Here is a 21,822-nt window from a genome sequence, read left to right on the forward strand (position 1 = left end):
GCAGATCTTCCTGGTCTCTGCTGAGTCTGTGAAGTGTGCGTGTGTGTGCGTATGGTGGGGGAGGAAGTTCCCATAGAAATGGAAGGGCTAAAAGACCATTTCCCCTCTACTTGAATGGCCTGCAAAGACTTCATATTGCAAGCTTTCCGTAGCTATTTTGGCTTCCAGGATTTTAATGCACGAAGAGGATGTCCGTGGCCATACTGGTACATCTGCGGCATTCTCCTGGCATTCATTCCTATGTACCTGGCCTGAAATATAGTCTGACAGTGGCGAAGTGGGGGTGTGCGCCAAGCTTCAGGTTGAACGTCTTCACTGCAAGGCTCTTCACTCATGGAGCTAATGAATCTCTCTGTGACCTGAATACCACAGCACCCATGCCATGCCCCCAGTGCCATGCTACCCAGCGCCCGTGCCATGCCCCCAGTGCCCTGCTTCCATTGATATGCAACAGACACACCATAGGCAACCAATAAGCAGGACATCAGCTATGGGTGCCCCAAACTTTTTGGGGTGTTTACCATTGGCACCTCTCTGTGTTTGGCAGCCTGGGCCCTGTGGGCCCGAGATGAGAGCGGGAAGAAGCCCCCCCTTCCCATGCCCGCCGAACATGAGCAGGTGAGAGGCAATCGCTTCCTTTGTTTATGCTTCATCTCTTCCAGCCACTTTCTCGGCTGCGGCTCCCCTGGGTGTGAAAACCTTTGCGCTCGCTCTTCTGGCAGCCGGGAAGTCTTGCAGTGACCTGCGCCGAGGCGCAGCTTGCAGACAGCTGACAATTTGCAGGCCTCCCTCCAGCTTCCCCTTGCTGCTGACCCTCAGCCTGGCCTGTCCCCCCCACTCCTTCCCTTCCCACCCTCGGTAATGAGTCAGAAACAAAGAAGAAAACCCTCGTGGACTGTGATTCGCCCTTTATTCTCGACTCTGAGACGTCATACTCGCTTGGCTATAGATGGAGCTCTGGAGCCCAGGCCAGCCCTTCAGTGCAAGCCCACGAAAGCTCAGAGGGATGGTGGTGGGGGGGATGCTGTGTGTATGGATAAGTATGTGGGGATGTGTTACAGGAGCAGGCTGGTCTTTAATGTAACTGGAGAGCTTCTGTAATCTGCAAAGGGCGAAGAGAGAGCGCGAGAGAGGAGGTACCCAGTGTATCTCCCATACACTTCCCCCCCAGAGCAGGCACATCAAATCCAGCTTCATTGCCATCAGGAGCCCCTCTCTGGTCCCCCTCCCCAAACCCCTCCCCCCCTTCAGGCTGCTTACATTAAGGAATGATGAAAAAAAATAATTCTGCAAAAAGGGTGAGTTGAAACGGCTTCTTCCTTGGGCCGGGTGGGGAGTTGATGAGGGGGGCGCCGGGGCATTTTTTTTGCTGGGGGATCATTTCTTTCATTCCAATTGTTCCTTTTGAGTCTTTCCTCCACCTTTTGAAAGAAGAAAACAGATCAACCCCCTCCTCCCCCATCTTTCTTTCTGTCCAGCTGCACCGTGTCCCCTCTTTTGACTTGAATTTTGCCAAGAAACCCAGTCCTGTTTTGTAGAGCAGGGGATGTAGAGTCATGCGGTTTTCATTTTTGATTGCAAGGCAGCGATGAAATACACATTACAGACATTGTGTTTCTCTCTCCGGCTCCTCTCTGCAGAGTCTCTCTGTGTGCATGCATGTGTGTGTGTGTATGTGCCGTGCCTATAGATCACTCTGGGGACTTTATAGAAAGGGTTCACCTCTAAAAAAATAAATAAATAAAAATCTAGGCTTTGTATTTTTGCCTTTAATTCTTTGTCGAAGGCTCAAAAAATGCATTTTGCACTGCAGTAAAAAATCAATTAGTGAGAATTGCTTTCCCCCAACAGCAAACGCATGCTGTCTCAGCTGAATGCAACAGAGCAGCCTTTCTTATATAATGCCCAGATTGAGACACCACTTGTGGATGTGTCTCATTCCTTTGGTATTATTATTATTATTCTTTCATGTCTTCGCAGGGCAATTTTGGCAAAGTACAATTGGCAAAGTACCTAAGTCTCCACTTCAAGGGTGGGGGAGAGTTGGAGACAGAAAGGTCAAAGCGTAGGGGCATAAAACCTCTAATAATGCATTTGTCTCTTCCACCCCCCCCTTTTTTTTTTTACTAGGGGCCACAGGATGGAAACCAGCAGCCCTTGCAGCCAGAGAAAGTCGGCTGGGTACGGAAATTTTGCGGGAAAGGCATTTTTAGAGAAATCTGGAAAAACCGTTATGTGGTTTTAAAGGGAGATCAGCTGTATATCTCAGAAAAAGAGGTAGGAATGGTTTTGTTTGCTCCCCCCCCCCCGCCTCTTCCGCCCTCCCATCTCCTTTTGCATTTCAAAAGCAAGTTGAGCAACCCAAGTGTTTATCCAATATCCTTTACAAATGCAGGAGCCTCCATTAGTGGGTATCTGAACTGTCTGGTTATGTGCGAACTGGCAGGTTCCTATAAGGGGCCTCTCTTTAGTATCTAGCTCAGCATTGTCAGTTCAGGCCTGGGTTTGTGTGTCAGTTTGAACAGCGAAAACTGTTTTCAGGAGTCTCCTGGAGAGGAGGAGACCTTTTCCCAGCACTGATCAATGGACGGATTTGCCCAGCGAGGGTTAAAATCTTCCGCCTCCTTTCCCACGCAGCACCAGTGTGCATCTTGGTGTCTGTCCTCGCTGATGGAGTTCGACAGTGGCCTTGTTTTCAGCCTGCTCCCCCATCACCCTCTGAATGGAAACCACCGGCGGGGCCAGGATACATTGATTTGCAAGTGGAGGGATTTCTTCTAAGCCCTGATCCTTCTTTCCTGAGGGACTGGGGATCCAAACCAGACAGGAGAAGGGGCATCAGGAATATTTAATCCCTGGTTTGATGCCACCTCTCCCCACCTCCACCCCAAGCAGGCTGGGGTTACATGCAGTGCTTGCATTAAGCATGGGCACCAGTAAAGTCCTTAGGTTTGGGTTTTAAACCAGCTTGGTTTTGGTATCAGTCTGAGCAGTGGGTCCAGAATGACCTGGGGGCTGTTTGAAGTGAGAAGCAGAGGTGTTGAGAAGAGGGTCAGAGACCTGGATGTAGGTAAAAAATGGGCTGCTGAGCCTGATCCAGCAGTGTGGTTTGCACCTAGAGCTGTTGCTCTGGGGAGCACAAGGCCCTGGAGGTGTGAATTGAGGGCTGCTTTGTAGGGGAGGATCACAAGGCTGGGGTGGGCTGTCTGTACGTATGGAAACATGGCCCAGGTGAAAGACAGGAGGAACAATGCCATGTGGCTTGTGGAGGATAATTTGATGAAGAAACTAATGGAATTACCTGCTGTGACCGAGCCGGTGGCTCTGAGTCCATCGGGCTAGGAGTGAGCTGGAGGGGCCTGGTGAGGCCTCCCCTTTGATCACACTCCCTCCAGGGTCATTGGAGAAGAGCCTTGTTGGCTGGCCTGCACTTGGTAGCTAAAGGGGCCTCCTAGGAGATCAGTCTATTCGGTGATAAATAGGGAGACAGATCAGATACTGCAGAACGGTCTGGAGACAACACAAGAGATCCTGGCCCAGCAGGAGGTGGCAACCTGGCATGTGTGAGGCTGGGTAGATACTTGCATGAGATGGGTAGAGAACATTATTCACTGTCCACACGGGACTCTGGCAGGTGACTTGCTCTCCTATCTGAAGGCTTAATCCAGCAACCGCATGCTTTGCTGGCACTTAAGCCCCACTAACTCGGGGAGAAACTTAACCATGTGCTGAAGGACTTCCCTGGACCAGGAAGCTAAGCCTAGATCAGAGAGGAGGTGTTTGCTACACCCTGGCTCACAGACTGTCCCAGCCCTACAGCACAGGTAGGCAGCGGTGAGGAATAGGTGGTACTGGTAAGCCACAGTAACGGTGCAGCTGTGGGGGAATGGGGGATGTGATGCTGATGAAACCCCCAGGCAGGTGTTCAGTGGTGCTGGCAGGGCACTCTGAGCAGATGTCAGAGAGCAGTAGCTTCCCTGGTGCTGCTAAACGCTGTCACTGTTTGCAGCTGATTTTGGGGCAGCATCTGTCTGTGCGTTCTGGGCAGAGGCTGGGCAAAGCATCATGCCACGACGAGGTGGCAGGGAGGAGGCTGCTGGGTTGTGCAGGGTCAGGGTTAGCTGGGGATGAACGAGGCTCCATCCCCAAGTGACCTGTACCTACCCAGGGTTACATCGCCTTGCTGAGTCTGCAGGCAGCAGTGAGGCCGATGCCCAGCCTGAGCATCTGGGCTCGTTGCTAGATGCTTGAGGACACTGGCCCTGTATCTGTGCTTTGAGGAGTACCAGCAGTGTGTAGGAGGGATCCCTGCCCCAGCCCTCCAGCCATCTGCTCTGCATGAGGCCTCAAGATCTAGCCATGGCACTGCCCATCTCTATATAAGCTGCACATGCCTGTTTGGGTGACCAGGTGTGGGTCTCCTGGCAGGGATAAATAGCACGTATGTGTGTCTACTTGAGTAAGGGGGCACTACCTGGAGGAAAAAAGGAGTGCATTGGAGCATGTGGCTGGACACTGTGCAGTCTTCATGTGCCCTTGGACCGAAGCATAAGTGTGCGTGAGTTTAAAGGGATAACAGCTGTCTGGGTGAATCCCTCCCCAAATGGGTGTGCTTGCATGGGGAAGGAGGGGATGTTCCTCTTTGAATCACTACATAGAAAGAACATGTGTGCGGTGGTGCTGTGCACTGCCTCGTGACACTGGCTTGCATGTGAATGAACAACCCGTGTGTTCTGGGGGGGAGCGCACCTGCTTGGTACAGCACTGGAGCGGCATCATCTGGAGCACTGGGCCCATTTTTGGGCTTCAAGAAAGCTGTGGACAGATTGGAGAGAGTCCGGTGCAGAGTGACAAAAATGATTAGGGGCCTTGGAGATGAGACTGATGAGGAAACAGCTAGGGTGATCTGAGTGTGGAGAAGAGAAGGGATGGGATCATAGTCTTCAAATACCCAAATGGTGATTATAGAGAGGATGGAGATGGGCTTTTCTCTGTGGCCGCAGGGGACAGAACTAGGAGCAATGGCCTCAAGCTGCAGCAGAGGAAATTGAGGATGGAAATGAGGAGGAACTTTCTGGCTCTGAGGCTGGTCAAGCATTGAACCAGGCTGCTTAGAAAAGCTGTGGAGTCTCCATCCCTGGAGACATTGAAGAGCAGGTTGGATAGACATGCGGCTGGGATGGTTCAATCAGGGCTGATCCTGCCTTGAACAGGGGCCTGGACTAGATGTGACCTTGTGAGGTCGCTTCCAGCCCCACTTTCCTCTGATCCTCTGACCTGTGACATAGTTTGCTTGGTGTGGGCATATGTGTAGTGCAGGCATGGATGTCTACACAGCATATATCTGTGCTGCATGTTTCATGTGTGATGGAGGCACGTGTGAATGCAGGGCATCAAGGTGGTGAGTGCATGCATGCAGGAGGTATGTGTGTGTATGTAGGTAGTACCTACGTGCCACACACATGTAGGTGGTGCTGGTTTGTAGGACAGGTGGTAAATCCTTCCCCCTTGATCTCTGCGTGTCTGGGTCTTTAGTTCCCTTAGCCTCTTTTCTCTAGTGCTCTGCCCATCAGCAGGCCCAGACCCAGTGCTCCTTTCCCATCCTCCACAAGCGGTTGGCGTCCTCTCTGCTTTCCACTCGCTGCAAGTTGCCTGTCCCAGAAATAGATGCTGGTGACTCCTGCTGATGGGTGAATCAATCTGGATTTGCCAAACAGAGTGGGACGCAGCCTCTCGTGCTCCAGTAGAGAAAACAGAGGGGTAGCTGCATGGTGCTGGGCAGTGGTGATAGGGACTCTCTGCAGGCCAGGCCAAGGGTCTGCGCCTGCTCTGAAATCATTGTTGGTACCAGCATCATGTAGGGCAGGGGCGGCCAAACTGCAGCATGCACGCCACAGGTGGCATGACCGCCTCTGTGTGGCATGAAGCAGATGGGGGAAGAAGCAGAAAGCAAACAGCAGATTGGGCAGGCGAAGGGATCAGAGTGGCACTCGGGGAGGGTGTGGAGCTAGTTTGTGCTACCTGCCAAAAAGGTTGGCCACTGCTGAGGTAGGGGAAGATGTGACTGAAGAGGGAAGTAAGATGCTTGCGGGACCCTAAAGGAGAAGTGAGCAGGAAGGTCCTGTGGAGACAGGGGTGGGTTCAAAACCAGATCTTCCAAACTGCCCAGTGCCGCCAGAGTCTCTCGGGGAACCTGCCTTCTGATGCAACTTGTTAGGTCTGGCCATGAAACATGGCTGCCTGAGAAGCACCCAGCCTTGGTGCAGGTCATCCCCACATCGTCCTTCTGACTGTGCAAGACGCTTCCACCTGCTCCCTGTAGCCGTTTGCCCTTTCATGCATGCTCCAGAACTGGAGACATTGTGTATCCGATTGCAGCAACTGCACGTGCACATCATCAGCCCCCACTGCCGAGAAGTGCCCAGGACTATGCCAAACCTTCCTTGTTTTGCATTTGGTCGGCGGCCAGAAAGTTCCCAGAGAGGCAGGATGGTCTGGTGCGAACTGATTTGTGGTGAGCAGAAGGGCACCAGTTTCCTTTCTATTTTGCATTCCTTCCCTCCAGCTTTGCCCAGCTCCCTCCCTCCCTCTGCAGATTTCTGGTAATTGTTCTCTCGTTTCTAGCACCGCTTTGTTATCGGGCTCCACTTGGGAATAGCGGTCCGCCTAGCGCGCACACAGCTGGGCTTCTGCCACTTCCTGTCAGGAAGCCCAGAGCCAGCCAGAGAACATGCAGGGGCCCTGCGAGGATGAGATGTTAATGAGGAAACGCTTTGCTGGACTTCCTTAAGCCTCCGCTTGTTTGCTACCAAACGTGTCGACTCAATTAGCACAAGAGCACTTGAAAAGTGGCCTGTTCGCGCGGCTGGGTTTGTTGCAGCTCGCTGATTTGCGGGGTGGGGAGTTGCATGTTCGGAGTGGTTTGTGTATAGGCGGCTTGTCTGTGTGTGTTGCGAGGCTCACACGTGTATTTTTGGAGGTGCGTGTGTACAGGGTGATGCTTCTAGCACGTTGCAGACTCGAGCTTGTGGTCACCCACCTGTGTATTTGTGCAGGACAGTGCTGTTGGTGCAATAAGGGCTTTCGTGTTTCTGTTTGCAGCTGTGGCCAGGAGTGGTGTTGGTGCATATTACATGTGTGTTGGTGTAGGGAAGCTCGTTGTGCCTCAGTTTCCCTTTCTCTTCCATCTAGTGTTAAATCAAAAGCTCTGAGGGCTGAGGCTAGGAACAGACCGGGAAGGTATTTAGATACCTCTGGACACAGGTAGGAGACTTGTGGGCATTTGACTCCTTCTGCAGTTACTGGATACTCAGTGGTTGGATTGTGGCTGGAAATCGCCGTTCCTGTGAGAGACGGCAGCATTGCCCCCTCCTTGCCTGGGCTCAGCAGATGCTCTATTCATGTAGGACCCCCTCCCCAAATGATTACTTCAGGAAGCCAGGCTGGAGCAAAGTCCCATTCTCCTGAAGACAACAGCAAAGCAAGCTTCCTGGGCTGCTGGGCTACCGCACCTCAGAGCCAGCCAGGACCCTGTTTCCATGGTCCTGTCAGCCCTTGGTCCCCTGACGTTGTGGGGACATTTTTGTGACCCACCCACTGGGCTCTGAGACCTTCCAGCGCATTACACACAACAGGAAGGATCTGCAGTGCCCTTCCCAGCTGGCCCTTTGCCTTCCTGGTCCCAGCCCACTGGGTCCCTGGCACACCTTCAGCACTTGCTGCAGGGAGCCCTACCATGGCCAGGTGGATCTAAGAGACTAAATCTCCCCCCACGCACTCTTTGCGGCTGCTTCTGCTGACACTGGGCTTTGCAAAAATCCTGCTGCTCCTAGCTTGCTCTTGGAGACAGCCTTTGCTGACAAGGAGCATACAACCTAGAGGACTATCCGGGGAGCGGGAGAAGAGCGGCCAAGGCAGGGCATAAGAAGGTACAGTCACGCAGACACGTGCATAGGGATTGCTCTTTCAGAAAAGTGCCATGGCCCATCCAGCCCCAACTCCCCTTTCCCACAGTGCCAGCTGCCTTGGAGAAAGGGAAAGCAGCAGGAGAGAGGAGGAAAGGACTACTCAGTGCATCTACCCCAGGGCAGGAAGAGGCGAGAGGCGATAGCTTGTGGTGCAAACAATCTGTGGTAAACTGAGGCTGGAGATTGGAAGGAGAGTCCTAATGATGGTAGAAGGGAGGGCCTGGGATGCCTCCCGCTCCCTTTCAGGGTCAGGGAACTGAACCAGAGTGCTCTGGGTGCACAAGACATGGGGACAGGACTCAGTGAGCCAGGGTCTTTCTGGGTTATGATTCCAGTCTGGCATGTGATGCATGGTGGATTTTGGACCTCTGGATGCCATCAGGAAGCCGTGGAGACCCCAGTCCAGGGGGAGAGAGCATTTAGTCTTCAGGGTCATGTGGCAGCTCTACCTGAAAGGATTCCTGCGATGTGCTGGGGTGTTGCCAGCCATGACACTCTTGGGACCCAGCAAACTCACCTCACCCAAACCATCAAGCAGGCAAAGATTTTCCATAACAAATCTGGGCGAAAGCAGGCGATGGTGACTGAATGGTGAATGACTGCTTGTCATGCCCCTGGGTCCCAGCCTGCCAGGCTCAGTGTTAAATATACCTGGCCCGATGAACAGGACCATGACACCCAAAAGCTTGCCTGTCCCAACCATACAGTTGGTCCAATGAAAGATGTCGCCTGCAAGAATTTGGCCCACGGCCTTTCAGTACAAGCAGACGGCTAAGGGAGGTTTATGTGTACCCACTATTAGGTTAGTGAGGAGAAAACAGATTAGAATAGCACCAATGACTAGTCCTTGTGGGGTTACCTGCTGCTTCGTTTGTTCCTAATGCACCGAGGCCAGGCCTGTTGGAGTCCCAAGTAGTTTCCTGTTTTGATACCAGGAATCCAAGGGTGAGAGGCCAGTGTTTCACAGCAAGGGGCATTCAGGGTCTCAAGTCCTGGAAATCACTGGCCGTTTTGGGAATCAACTGAGCCTGTAACTAAGAAAACATGCGCAAGGCTCTTAAGCGCTTGGGATTGACAGCTCAGAAGCCACAACAGCCTTGAGCCCTGGGCAGCTGCCTTAGATCAGTCCAGCACAAGTGAGGGTCAATACTATTATCTGGTTGTTGACTTCTCTTTTACCAACCAGCCGCTGGAGAGGACAGAGGGATCATGCTCTCTTCCCCCAGTCCCCTCGCACCTTGGCATCTGCCTCCTTCCTGCGTCCCTCAGCACCTAGGGACGTTCTACCAGGATATCTGGAAAGGGGTCAGGGTAAACCCTCAGCCCTCTCCCAATCCAGAAAAGCAAATCAGCTGCATGCAGTATGGCCTGTTCACCTGAACCTGGCAGGGCTGGGAAGTGGAAGCTCTCAGGATCCAGGGACCAGGCCAAAGTGGGGCCAGGGGCTGTTGCCTTCAAGACCGCTGGGGGTAGGTTGTCATGCCAGCGTTGTGCCCAGGAAAGGAGCTGAAACTCAGGGAATGGAGATGGCTCAACTCAGTAGCTATCTTACATGGAGCACAACCAAAAGGCATAGCCAAGCTCACAATACTCCATGGCATTTAGACACCCAAGCCCCAGTGAAGGATCCTAAATCCCTTGAAGATGTTCCCCTCTCATCCATCTGTATTCACAGCTGGACTTGAGCAGTTCTTGGCTTCATACCTCAATTTAATGCTGCTGCAGCCTGTTACAGCCAGCATCTCTTCTCCCCAGTACTGGCTGCTGTTGTATATCATCATGCATTATAGCTCTAGAGTGGCGTTCTCAGTGTCTGGACTGGAGTGGTTTGAAGGGTGCTCAGAGGCCATTTGAGCTGTTGTAACAACCAGGGCACTTGTTTGGGATCTCTGACTGCTCTGTGGGGGTCTGGTGTGGGCCTAGTGATGCACCCTGGTTCTGTTGAACCTAGTGGGAAACAACCCATCTTCGAGAGGACACGGTAAGGTGAAGTTTGCATCCCATGACAAGTGGTAAACTCCACAGTGATGGCATGAGGTGTGTACGTGTGCAAAGAAGCAATGACAGGTCTATGGCCTAAATGGGCAAACATCTGGAATGATGAGTCATGTGTTGGCTGGAGCGTCACAGCTGGGAAGGGGAGGGAGATGGAGACACAAGGCCCAATGCAGATCAGCCTATCCGGTCACAAACAAATGGGGCCGGAGCCCGCTGGAATTCCCGGGGGGTTGGAAGACATGGGAAATAAGCTGAAGCCCCTCGGTGCCCAGATGGAAGAACTGGTGGGGACACAGTACCTACTACCTCTGTGTGCATTTGTCCAGGTAGATAGAAAGTGATGCTGTTTCTAGGAGACTCTTTGCTTTGTTTCTGGAATAGACTCTCATGACAGACCTCCTACGTCCGCTGACACATCTCCCATTGACTGGAACTGGCATTTCTGAAGAGACCCAAGGGAATTAGGTGCCTGTCAGTTGAAGTCAGGCAGCCGGGACTTTCACAGGAGCCTGTAATGGCACAGACTGAGGTCAGAGCATGCCAGGATTTGGCCCTTGCTGTCTCTTCATGGTCAGATCCTCTCCCCAGCATCCTGCCCCAGTTACAGATGCAGGTGGTAGTGAACTCCAGGACAGGGGAAACCCCAAAGTGCAGAGATGCTGTGAGGGGGGTGCTCTGGAGATGGCAACAGATTGTCACAACATGCTCTTGGTTTCAGTGGAATCAAGCCCTTGCAGGGCATCGTTTGAACCTATTTGGTGTATGTTGTAGCAGGGGCTGGGCCAGCCCAGCCCTGATGTAATAGCCTGTGTTTCAGACTGTTCACCCCCTGCTCTGCAGTGTTGGGCTTCAGCGAATTTTGCCTACTAATCCCTTCAGGGCAGATGAGACTAGGGCGCAGAGGCTGCAGGGCTTGGCAATTGGGTCATGAATCCGGGCCTGGCTTGGCCCTCCCAAACCGGCTGTCAGCACACACTTTAACAGCTCCCATGGGTTAAAAATAGCCAGTGCTAATCATTCTCCAAACGTTGGTCATGCCGCCTCCCGGAAGGCACCGGGTGTGAATGCAATTGCTTCTGCTAATCCAGAGACAGGTGCCACCTCCTCCGGCATTGCCAGCTGCCCACAGGGGCAGGGCTTCACTCCCTCCTGTTGGTGCAAATCTGGAAGAACACTCCCCAGGATGGCAAAAGCTGGCATTTTGCTTTGGCAGATTGAGCAGAGGGTTTGGCGCTGCCCGCAGCCAATTGGAGATCGCATTCATGTTTTGCAAAACGGGGCACTCTCTCTCTCTGTCTCTCTCTCTCTCATATATATTCCCTTCTCCCAGCTGCTGCTGCTACCTGGTGCAGTGCACCAGTGTTTCTGGGGAGCCTTGGCCTTGGGGAGGGCAGGGGTTGAGAGGAGCAAGGCAGAGATGCCACTTTTTACCTTGGCATCTCTTTGCAAATAGACCCCGCATTTCTATCTATAGAACTTGCACCCATGCTTATCTGCCCAGCCCAAGTGGGCTCCTGGGTAAGAAGCCTGCATCTACTCCCAGAGCCTGCACCTATGCACATGTCTGAGTTGAAGTCCGAAGAACTGAACCTGCCAAGGAATTGTTTGGTGAGCTCATTTTGGAGGCCTGTCGGTATACAGTAGCATCTGCTGAAGGAACTTACATGGCTCTTATTGGCAGAGCATACCCTCTTACGATCTCCAATAGCTTTATCCACAGCGCTGTTACCCTCAGAGCAACTTTCCCAGGGTCACAGGGTCAGTTTGTAGTACAGCAGGGACTCAAATCATGGTGTTTTGATTTTCAAGCTAGTCTCCAGCAATCCCAGTCCTCTTGTCCCGCACCCCAGATTGCCCTACTGGAAAGCTCCCCCCACAAATAACTCTAATAGTCTAGCATCAGTGAGCTGTAGACGATACATAGGACTTGGGCATCAGGGTACACTCCAGCATCAACAGCTGAATGCCGTTCTCACTGCACATCTCATAGGAATAATTACAGCTGCACCTGCTATAAATGCAGTGGACCTGGGTCCCCTCCAGCCCATCCCAAGCAGGAGACTCGTGTCTGCCCTGGCATGCTACTAACATGCACGATTTGCATTGACTTCGCAGGTGAAAGATGAGAAGAATGGCCAAGAAGTGTTTGACCTGAGCGATTACGAGAAATGTGAAGAGCTCAGGAAGTCGAAAAGCAGAAGCAAGAAGAACCACAGCAAGTTCACGCTTGCACACTCCAAACAGCCTGGGAACACGGTAATCCCCTCTCAGGGGCACTCAGTCGCTCTTGCGCCTAGACAAGATGTTGCCTTTACATGTGGCAGCGACAGCGCACAGCTGTGGCCTCCACTGACCATGGCTTGCACGGGCTGGACACAGCAGTTTGTGGGGGAGGGTCTACCACCCGCATAATGAGACGCATGATCCGCTGTGATCCCCTCTGGCCTTGAGATCTGTGAAGCTCTGTCCATCGCAGGCAACAGCTATTGAGTGATAAGACATAGGAGAATACGCAGATCAGGAGGATTTTTGCCGTTGACTTGCATGGTGTTGAAATCAGGCCTCAAGAGAACTAATTAAACAGGCCGGTAATTTAGCCCCTGGTCCACTAAAAAGGCAGCATATTTTTTGGAGCGATATCAACACAGATCAGAACCTCTGCCAGGAAATAGTGCTACTGGCATCATTAAAGCTGTTTCAGAACAACAGCACGTGGGTATGGTCCTTCACTGATGCTGATCACCCAGGACTCATTAGCTTCTGGGGAAGGCAGAATGTGGTCTTGGGTCTCGCAACACCACAACAAATTTTAGCTGTGATTCCCATTATTTTCTCCCAATCTGGAAAAAAAGATTGACATTTTTCACCAAGCAAAATTCCTTTACAAAAAAAATTAGCATTGTGGCAATCAAAAGACTGGGTCTGATCAATTAGAAAGGCGTTGTTTAGACGATGACCCTTTTATTTTAAAATACTTTTTCCCTAGACATGAATTGTTTGGAACAATTCCACATTTTCTAAACAGCTTTTCTAATTTTTTCCCCAGCTGAAATGTTATTGACAGACATTGGTGCAACTTTATTTTTTTAAAAAAAGCAATTTCAGTAAAAAGGCCTTTTCTGATGGCAAAATTGCTTTGATGATGATTTTCTGACCAACTTTTCTGTAGTGGTCACACATGCATGTTTCTCCAGACTTTGCCTTCCCTTGTTCTCTTCATTGAGTGCTTGTCTCTTGCTAAAAGAGCAGAGATGATCCAGTGCTTATTGCCCACTGTAACCCCCCAGGCAAAACCTGGGGGGTTACAGTGGACAATAAGCTTAATATAATCCAGCAGTGTGCTTTTGCTGCCAAGTAGGCTAATGGCATCCTGGGCTGCATTGGTAGGAGCACTGCCAGGAGATCGAGGGCAGTGATTCTTCCCCTCTATTCTGCACTGATGAGGCCGCATCTGGAGTCCTGTGTCCAGTTTTGGGCCCCCCACTGCAGAAAGGCTGTGGACACATTGGAAAGAGTCCAGCGGAGGGCAACAAAAATGGTTTGGGGGCTGGAGGACATCACTTGTGGAGAAAGACTGCGGGAACTGGGCGTATTTAGCCTGGAGAAGAGATGACTGAGGCGGGATTTATTAACAGCCTTCAATTCCCTGCAGGGTGGCTCCAAAGAGGGTGGAGCTGGGCTGGTCTCAGTGGGAGCAGATGACAGAACAAAGAGCAATGGGCTCAAGTTGCAGCAACGGAGGTTTAGGCTGGATATTAGGAAAAACTTTCTCACTAGGAGGGTGGTGAAACACTGGAACAGGTTCCCCAGAGAGGTGCTGGACTCTCCATCCTTGGAGGTGTTTAAGACCTGGCTAGACAAAGCCTTGGCTTGGGTGATTTAGTTGGTGCTGGTCCTGCTTTGAGCAGGGGGTTGGACTAATGTGACCTCCTGAGGTCCCTTCAACCCTCATTTTCTATGATTCTGTGACAGAGTTCTCCCAAGTAGAAGGACGTGTTTTACCAGAGCCCAGACTTCGGATGGGAATGTGCTGATTTTGATGAATTTCCTTTTGGAAACAAAAATATCAAACTGCTGCCTTTTGCTTGTGTCAAAACCTTCCATTTCAGCATTTCTGGTATGGGGTCTCCCAATGTTTCCTTCCGACACTACCTTTTAGTTTGGAAATATGTTGTTATTTTATTTTACACTACAACACTGAAAGAAGGCCGAATTACAAAGAATCGTATCATTTGGTCCAAACTCATTTGTTATCTTTTCAGGAAATTCTGAAATTTCCATTTGATGTTCCAGTTGGGTTGAAATTTGTAATATTAGGATTTTTGATGCCCAGCCAGCTCTGGTTGAAATGAAGGCTCAGTACCCAAGAGCAGAGCTCCTGTGGCCCAGCCGCGAGCTGGATTTATAGTCCTCTCACTCCAGCATATTCTGCCCTCAATGGCTTTTCCTTCTCACTGCTATATATTGGGGGACATTTTCCTGAGCACCTCAGAAGTAGTGGAAAGTGAAGGCTATGGCCTCCATCCTTGTTAAAAGTGGTGGAAAGTACAGAAACTTTCCAAATGGCAGACGGGGAGAAAAGCAACAGCGTCCTCACATGGTCTCTAAATGTTCAACCAAAACCAGGACTGGCCCGCTACAGGTTCTGGGCATGATTCTTCGCTTGATAGACCTCAAGGTCAGATAGTCTCAGACCAGAATTACAGGTTCCAAAGTGCTCAGTATCCATTGATTGCCATGGAAAATCCAGGTACTTGGTTAGGTGAATAGAAGCTGGGCTTTTTGGACAATCTCAACACATCACAACTGCAGAGATGCCCAGAACCCCAGAGATGGTCAGAGAGGCTAGTGTGAATCACGTGCTCTCTGTAGCTCTGCACTGATGGATGGGCTGCAAATGCACTGGGGCTTGTCTTCGGGCAAGGCCAGGGCAACAGGGTTTGTGTGACAGCAGTCCGGAGCCCTGACATACATTCCTGTCTCTCTTAGGCACCAAACCTGATCTTCCTCGCAGTCAGCCCAGAGGAGAAGGAGTCCTGGATCAATGCCCTCAACTCTGCAATCACCCGAGCCAAAAACCGCATCTTGGATGAGGTGAGCAGGGCCTGTGGGCTGGGGCCTGTCTCTGTTGTCTCTGCCTTGATCAGAAGTGATCTTCAGCCCATCCTCCTTCCCCTCTTATTCCACCCCACGTGGGACTGCCCTGGTGCTGTTTGCTGTCATGGGAGAATCCTGGTGTTGTGGCCATGGGAGCAGAGCAAAGCCCTGTGCCCCTCTGCTCTGGGCCCCACCTGCCATTGCATCTCCAGTGGGAGTCAATGCAGCTTGTGCAGCCTTGCCTTGTCTGGAAGGTTTGTCTGAGTTACCACCAGTGACATTTCCTCTCCCTGCAATCTCTATTCCAGCCCAAAGCAAGGACTGCTCGGAAGTCCCAGCCCCTTGGCATTGGGTGAGCTCACAAGTTTTCCTTCTGTCAGTATTTCACAAAGCAAAGCCATTTTCACAGCATTTGCTGGACTGGTCACCACTGTGGGGAACACCGCTTGTCCATCCACCCTGTGACTTTGCAGTTTGCAGTGCAAGCGTCCTGCGGGCTGGGTGTTCCTCCATGGACGGATCAGTCCGCTGTTCCAAATATTGGCTCCCTTGGAGTTTTATCGATGGCTCCAGGCAGGCAGACCACAGGCAGGCAGGGAAACCCAGCTGAATAAACAGTATGCCCTGAATTATCCACCCAGCTCCAAGGGCGGAGGCATGGAGGCCAAGTGAGCTGTATCTCTGGGCCATCAGTCAGCCTTTGTCATGTGCCTTGCAGGTCACAGTCGAGGAGGACAGCTACCTCGCCCACCCGACTCGTGACAGGGTGAAGATCCAGCACTCGCGACGCCCCCCGACCCGGGGACACTTGATGGCTGTGGTACGTAGGCTGAGTCCCAGGAACGCGGTGCATGAACTGCCTCTCCCATCAGCTGCCATCGTCAGTGATTTATTCTGTGCATAGCTGGAGGATGAGACCATGTCTGACCTTGGGGCTGATGCCCCACTCGGGCGGGAATGTTGTCTGAGGAGCACAGGGTCCTGCTTGTCACCATCAGGCAGCTCTTTCCTGGCTTGGATGATACAAAATGGAGCGTGTCTCCAAGCTCCCCACAACCTGCAGCTGGGGAGCTGAGGGCCAGGCTAGGGACTTTGTCCTTGGAGTCTGTGTCTGAGCTGGGAGCTGAACTCAGATCTCTTGAATCTCCGCCCCTGGATCCCTCTTCCTCCTCATTTCCTGGTCCTTGACCCAGGCGATGGAGGCGTTAGATATGGGCAGGGGATTGAAGATTTCTCTTTGCCCTGGCAATGAAATACTAGCCTTGCTGCCCTCGGGTCTGTGAAACCACGGCCCCCTCCATTCTCCCTGTGTCCTGCAGGCATCTACCTCAACGTCTGATGGCATGCTCACCCTGGACCTCATCCAGGAGGAGGACACCTCTCCCGAGGACCACGGGACCTGCGCCGAGAGCTTCCGCGTGGACCTGGACAAATCTGTGGCCCACCTGGCAGCTGGGCGGCGCCAGTCTGACTCGGAGAATGTCAAGCCCTCGGAGAAGGGCCGGTCGGGGAGCCTCCCGCGGCGGGAGGTGATCTCCTGGGACAAATCAGGGCAGCGTGACACCATCGACAAGGGGCCTGTGTACACGCCGCAGGTCCCCAAGAAGCTCTCTCACTCAGAAAAGAACAAATGTGCCTCCTTGGAGGAGATCCTGTCCCGCCGGGATTCCTCCGCGCACCGGGCGGTGCTGAGGAGGGGGCTCGAGGCCCAGTTTGCCTCGGCGGAGCCAGAGCAGCTGGCCCGGATACAGGAACTGGTTGCACTGAAACTGGAAAAAACTCAGGAACTGCTGACAGAGGTGAAGGGCTACGGGGAAGGGAAACGGAAGACAAGGGATCTCGCCACCAGCACCACCCCCTCTGGCACCTCCTCCTCATCCTCCTCCAGGTCGGACTCAGAGAGGATCCTGCAGGAGACAGAGAGGTTGCTGGGCGAGGCCTCCTCAGCCTGGAGCCAAGCCAAGAAGGTGCTGCAGGAGATCAAGGAGCTGAGGGACCTGTACAAACAGCTTGACCTGCCACTCTCGGACTCTAAGCCCAAGCAGGGCTCACAGTCTCAGTACAGGAAGAGCATGATGTGAAGGCAAGCGGGGGAGTCTGGGGGGCATGGGAGGGGGGCAGAGAGGGGGATTTTTTTATTATTTCCAGTGTTCGAAGCAGTACAAGGTGCCTGTTCTCACCCAGCTTGGCCCCATCTCAACCCTCATGTTCCCCTCTCCGTGCCCCGTCCCCAGACAAAACAACCACGTGTTCCAATAAACCACTTGGATTCCTCCTTTTTTTTTAAAAGCCTCCGTTCCCACTCCATGTTCTGTCCCTGCTGCACTGGTTCCATGCCCCTTGGAGGGCAGAAAGCCCCCAAGAGACCCCAGCTTGCTTGTACATCCATGGGACAGCCGCTCTTGCTTGGTATAAAAGCCCCAGCTTTGCTGTTGTCAGCCCGTGGCTGCAGCCTGTGCTTTGGCTGTCCAACTAAGAGCATTGGCAGCTTGGGCTTCTCTTTCCCAGCCAGCACTCGGCAGCCCTGTTTCAAAGATGCGTCAAGGTGCATCCAAGCTGAGTGGGGAGTCAACTGTCCGACCTAGGAGATCCCTACTTGAAGGTGGCCGTGGGAGCCTCCTGGGTCTCCATTACTGGACTGCAATTCACTGGGATTTTCACTAGCTCAGGTCCTGCACTGATCCAACTCCCCCTTCACTCGCTGGCAGGCAGCGGCTGTTAGCGTGGTACATATGCAGCCCTCCATCTGGAGGGGACCGGTATGCAATCTGTGGTACCCCTAGCTGTGTGTGTCTGTCCACTCTTGCTTTCAGGGTATCCCTTCACCCAGTGCAATGAGATTTAGCCGTGATAATGTCTTCCTTCCTGCATCTGATCCTCATTATCCACCAGGCAGCCATGCTGTGTGGTTCTTTTGGGTTCCACGTTTCTTTGCTCAAGTCAGGGTGAAATGGGAAACTGGGGTTTTGGCACAAGGGGCAAGAGAAAGCTAGAAGCTGGCATGGAAGAGAGGCCGGTCCTTGTTCTGTCTCACCCGTGCCCACCAATTCGATGACATCTCTTGACTGGTACTGGTGTCAGATCAGGATGAGACCTGCTGAAACACAAGCTGATCTCAATTTAGAGCTCGGGTATCTTTCCTCACTGGTGTCTAGCACTTTGCTAATTGGGTGGCTCAGCTTTCGGGCATTTAAGTGGCAGGACAAGAGGGGGAATACACTATGATTTCTCCCTGCGGGGGTTGGAAGGACACCGCCAGTGTTACATCCATTTGGCTTTGTTTCATGCTTTTTAAGGAACCAGAAGTCCGTACCTATGTTGCAAATAACCCATGGAGTATGAAAAGCAGAGCCGGATCATTAGAGGCTTGATTTCTTTGCGTGGTTTACTTTGTGCAGCTCAGGTGAAAGGAGAGGTGTTATTTTAGACTTCCAGGTCTAATCGGTTTCCCTTTGTAGGCTTCCTTTGCTCTCTAAGATTGAGATGTTTGGGCTACAAACGTTGCCTGGAAAGATTTATCTGACTTTTTTTTTAAGTTCCCATCCACTGGACTTCAACAGCAAGGCTGGAGTATTCTTTACAAGCTGATGGTTTATAAAGCTTAAATACAGGGCCAAACTTGCAAGCTGACATTGCCCCTTTTAGATGTCTCACGTCTCTAACGTAGTTCTTTTCGAAGACTATCTGATAAGTGTGCAATGATACCTCTGACTCACCGTCACTCTTGTACTGCAACGTCTGGTGTTAAGGCAGAGATTTGACTTTTCTTGATTTCTTTTCTTCCCCGTCAAGTTTTAAGTGCCCACAGGATCCATTTTACTCCATGGGCAGAATCGAACGTAACCCTTAAAAAATTCTGTGGCACACAAACCATTCTGCTGTGCCCTTCCTGTGATCAAGCAGCAAACAAGAAAGAAACATTCATGTGGTTCCCAGATATACCACTTAGCATTAAAAATAGCGCTGATTTTTCCAAATCCAGAATCTCGCCTGAAAAGCTGGAAGTCCTAATTACACTGGATTAGCAGAGTGTGTGTCAGGGCTGGTGTTCAGATGCAAAGCCCTGGAATAATATTGAAATGTAGGCGTATAAGAGCACTAAGATGGCCAGGATGTGTGGTTTAATGAAGCACACCTGCAGATGGATGCTGTGAGCCAGTAAAACCTTCCTCTTCCCTATCTCTCCTAAGCAAGGGAATGACAAAAGCTGGTTGATTAAGAGAGATGGTCAAAGACAGAATTTCCCCAGAATTTCTCAGCAAAGCCATCATTTCCCCATCTAACTCGTTAGGGCTTCAGGATGGTATTTCTTCGTCTTCTCTTCTCCACCTACTTCCTCCCTCCTCCTCCTCCTCCCCACTCCCTGCTCAATGAGTCTGGAGGGCATCAGGCTTAGCATCCTGTGTACAGCTAAGACTGTCCTACAGGTTGGAGCACAAAGTGACACCCCAAAGCTGGCCCTGTGCTCTCCACTATTCAGAGGTGTCTGGGAGGCTGCCCCTTGCTGAGCTTTGATTAGTTGTAGGGCAGATTGGAAAATTCCCGACAGAGCGATTTTTCCACCAGAAAAGCCATCCCGTTGCACCTGCAACTCCCTATGGGAAGTCATTGAGTTCAGTGAAATTTCATCGATGTTCATGGGGCGGGACGCTTCATTTTGAAACCTCTTCCAGGTTCAAAACCACATCCACCATTCGTTAAACGTGTCAAGAATCAAAGTGAAATGTTTCCTGGGAGCAAAACCATCTTTTTTGCCCCCCCCAGATGTTGCTTCCTCAGGAGTTATGGAATTCGTTGTTTTCCCTCTAATTAGGACAAAACTAGCTACAGTTCCTGCATCTCTCTCACTCTTTGGCCTCTGCCACAAGTTACATATACTGCACAATTCATTGGTTAACCATGCAGTAAATGTTAGACTGGTCAGATGCGCAAACTAAGACTGGCCACACCTGCAAAGTCATTATCATGCAACTAATGGGTTAACTGCACAATAAATTTAAACTGGCCCACATGTGCAAAGTAATTACCACACCATAAAAACATTCATGCAGGTATAAAAAGAGCCAACAGTTAGTGCTTGACAATGCGTAACAAGCTTATAGCTGAATTGTATGCAGCTTGAATTTGAACGGGTGGCTGGGGCCAATGTGTTTCACAGCCTGGGTCCTGATTTGTGCCATGCGCTGTACAAATGCAGAACACACGGATGGGCTGCAAAACTGCGATATCATCATTCCTTGTTATTTTACATTTCTTATTTATTGCAAATCTGGCCAAATTCCTCCCCTTTGTCAATCTGGCTTGTGGTGTTACAGCCAAAAGCCAGCTACAAGAGAGTGGCACATGTGGAGGAAAACATGCCAGTCAAATGCAAGCTGCTGTTGCTTTCTTGCCTTGAGCACGGCTTCCTGAGTTAGATGCAGATGGGGAAGCTGGAGGCTGTGGGGAGCTTCTGGGTAAAGGGAATGCCTGTGAGAGCCAGGGGGACGCGCAGGGAGGAAGAAGAGGCAGCATCTGGTTCTTCCCACATCTGTGCAGAGTGGCTGTAACTTGTGGTCTGATCCAGATGGGTGGCCTTTTATATTCGCTTTGTGCTGGGATAAGTGGCTAAATAAGGGTCCAGACCAGCAGACTGGGCCCGTGTTGTCTATGTTGTTGATTCGTCGGTTCTTTCAAAGCATTTTAACCCATTTTGAGAAGAAAATCCAGGCAGAATTGCACAGAGGCTCCATGGCTGATGCCTTTCAGTCCACCGGCAGCTGGTGGGAGGTGGTTGATCGTAGCGAGTAGAGCGCTCCATCCCAGCATTGCCACTTCCCTGCTCTGTGCCTCAGTTTTCCTGTCTGTAAAGTTAGAGGGAGGCAACTGGCCTCCTTGGGAAGGGGCTTTGTGACATCCGGTATTGGAGGTAGGCATTGCTCGCTGCTGCAGGCCCGTGGCATTAGCTGTAGGGTGTCTGTTTGGAAAGCCATTGCGGGAACGCTGTTGCCACTGTCCTGCCCAAAGGCTGTTGGATCTGGACTCTGAGCGAGGCAGTGTGGGGCTCTGGAGATTCACTTCTCTTTTACAAAGTACCGCACACTCTTAAAATCAAAGTTCACGTCTGCCCCTGCGGTGGCGTTGACGCCGGGGCAGATGTAGGATTCAGGGGCTACCGAAGTGTGGCTTTCATGGCTTGCAACCTCCAACACTCACTCAGGGGAGGGAACCCTTCGCTCCCTGTTTGAACTGCCCCAGGAGCACGGGAGGGTATTTGACTGTCCCAATTCAGAGTAAGACGGAGGCTGGGAGTCAAGCCCCTGTCTGGTTCATACCTGTGGGTATCAAATGCAGGAGCTGGCCAGTGAGTGTTTGACACCTGCCTCTGATGTTGTAAATGAGGTGTATCAGGCTCAGGTGCTTTGAAGAGAGGATTTAACAAGTCCAGCTGGGAACTTGCAGACAAACTCCAGGCTCTGAGCCAGCGCTTGAGACACGGATGCAGCTCCCACTTCCCAAATGCTTCCACGGCTTTGTGCATTTGTGCTAAAGACCCTTCTCCCAAATTGCCTAGGGTCCTGGTAGCCAGTTATCTGGGGCTAATCACCTCAAATTATCATCCTGGCTGAAAGCAAGAAGCTAAGGACAAATGAAGGGGGGCTTCTTCTACCCCCAGGAAAAGGGGGAGAATAAGCCTAGAAGCCAGTCGCTTTTATTTCTTACTTAAATCTGCAGCTGGCTCCTTTCATCTCAGTGCCCCACACGGAAACCGTCAGCTTTG

At 51.6% G+C, this 21,822-nt stretch overlaps 2 protein-coding genes across 3 annotated transcripts in view; both read left to right on the top strand.

Annotated features, from left to right (window-relative positions):
• VPS45 (vacuolar protein sorting 45 homolog) overlaps window positions 1–4,104 on the top strand; it is a 67,441-nt gene extending 63,337 nt beyond the window's left edge. Inside the window, exon 16 of the transcript XR_002104887.1 lies at window positions 4,093–4,104. The gene's annotated coding sequence lies outside the window, so the exon portion shown is untranslated. The remainder of the gene's footprint in view (window positions 1–4,092) is intronic.
• Window positions 856–17,791, top strand: PLEKHO1 (pleckstrin homology domain containing O1). 2 transcript variants are annotated; one of them, XM_019556230.1, is made up of 6 exons: window positions 856–1,298; window positions 2,131–2,277; window positions 12,081–12,221; window positions 14,955–15,059; window positions 15,781–15,882; window positions 16,382–17,791. In XM_019556230.1, exons 1-6 carry the CDS (start codon window positions 1,269–1,271, stop codon window positions 17,141–17,143), a joined length of 1,287 nt encoding a protein of 428 aa, XP_019411775.1. In that variant the 5' UTR covers window positions 856–1,268; the 3' UTR covers window positions 17,144–17,791. The 2 variants fall into 2 exon arrangements, with proteins under 2 accessions (XP_019411775.1, XP_019411782.1); XM_019556237.1 differs by lacking the exon at window positions 856–1,298 and adding an exon at window positions 9,154–9,278 and having other exon boundaries at window positions 2,188–2,277.
• The last annotated feature ends 4,031 nt before the right edge of the window (window positions 17,792–21,822 follow it).

The sequence above is a fragment of the Crocodylus porosus genome, unplaced genomic scaffold (assembly GCF_001723895.1).
Source record: "Crocodylus porosus isolate Cpor-Errol unplaced genomic scaffold, CroPor_comp1, whole genome shotgun sequence".
NCBI classification, from domain to species: Eukaryota; Metazoa; Chordata; order Crocodylia; family Crocodylidae; genus Crocodylus; species Crocodylus porosus.

Bases quoted from the DNA above. Each gene is read 5' to 3' on its own strand.
- PLEKHO1 (XM_019556230.1), top strand. From the start codon at position 1,269: ATGATGAAAAAAAATAATTCTGCAAAAAGG. The intron at 1,299-2,130 runs GTGAGTTGAAAC...TTTTTTTACTAG, and splicing joins AAAATAATTCTGCAAAAAGG to GGGCCACAGGATGGAAACCA. The intron at 15,883-16,381 runs GTACGTAGGCTG...TGTGTCCTGCAG, and splicing joins GGGGACACTTGATGGCTGTG to GCATCTACCTCAACGTCTGA.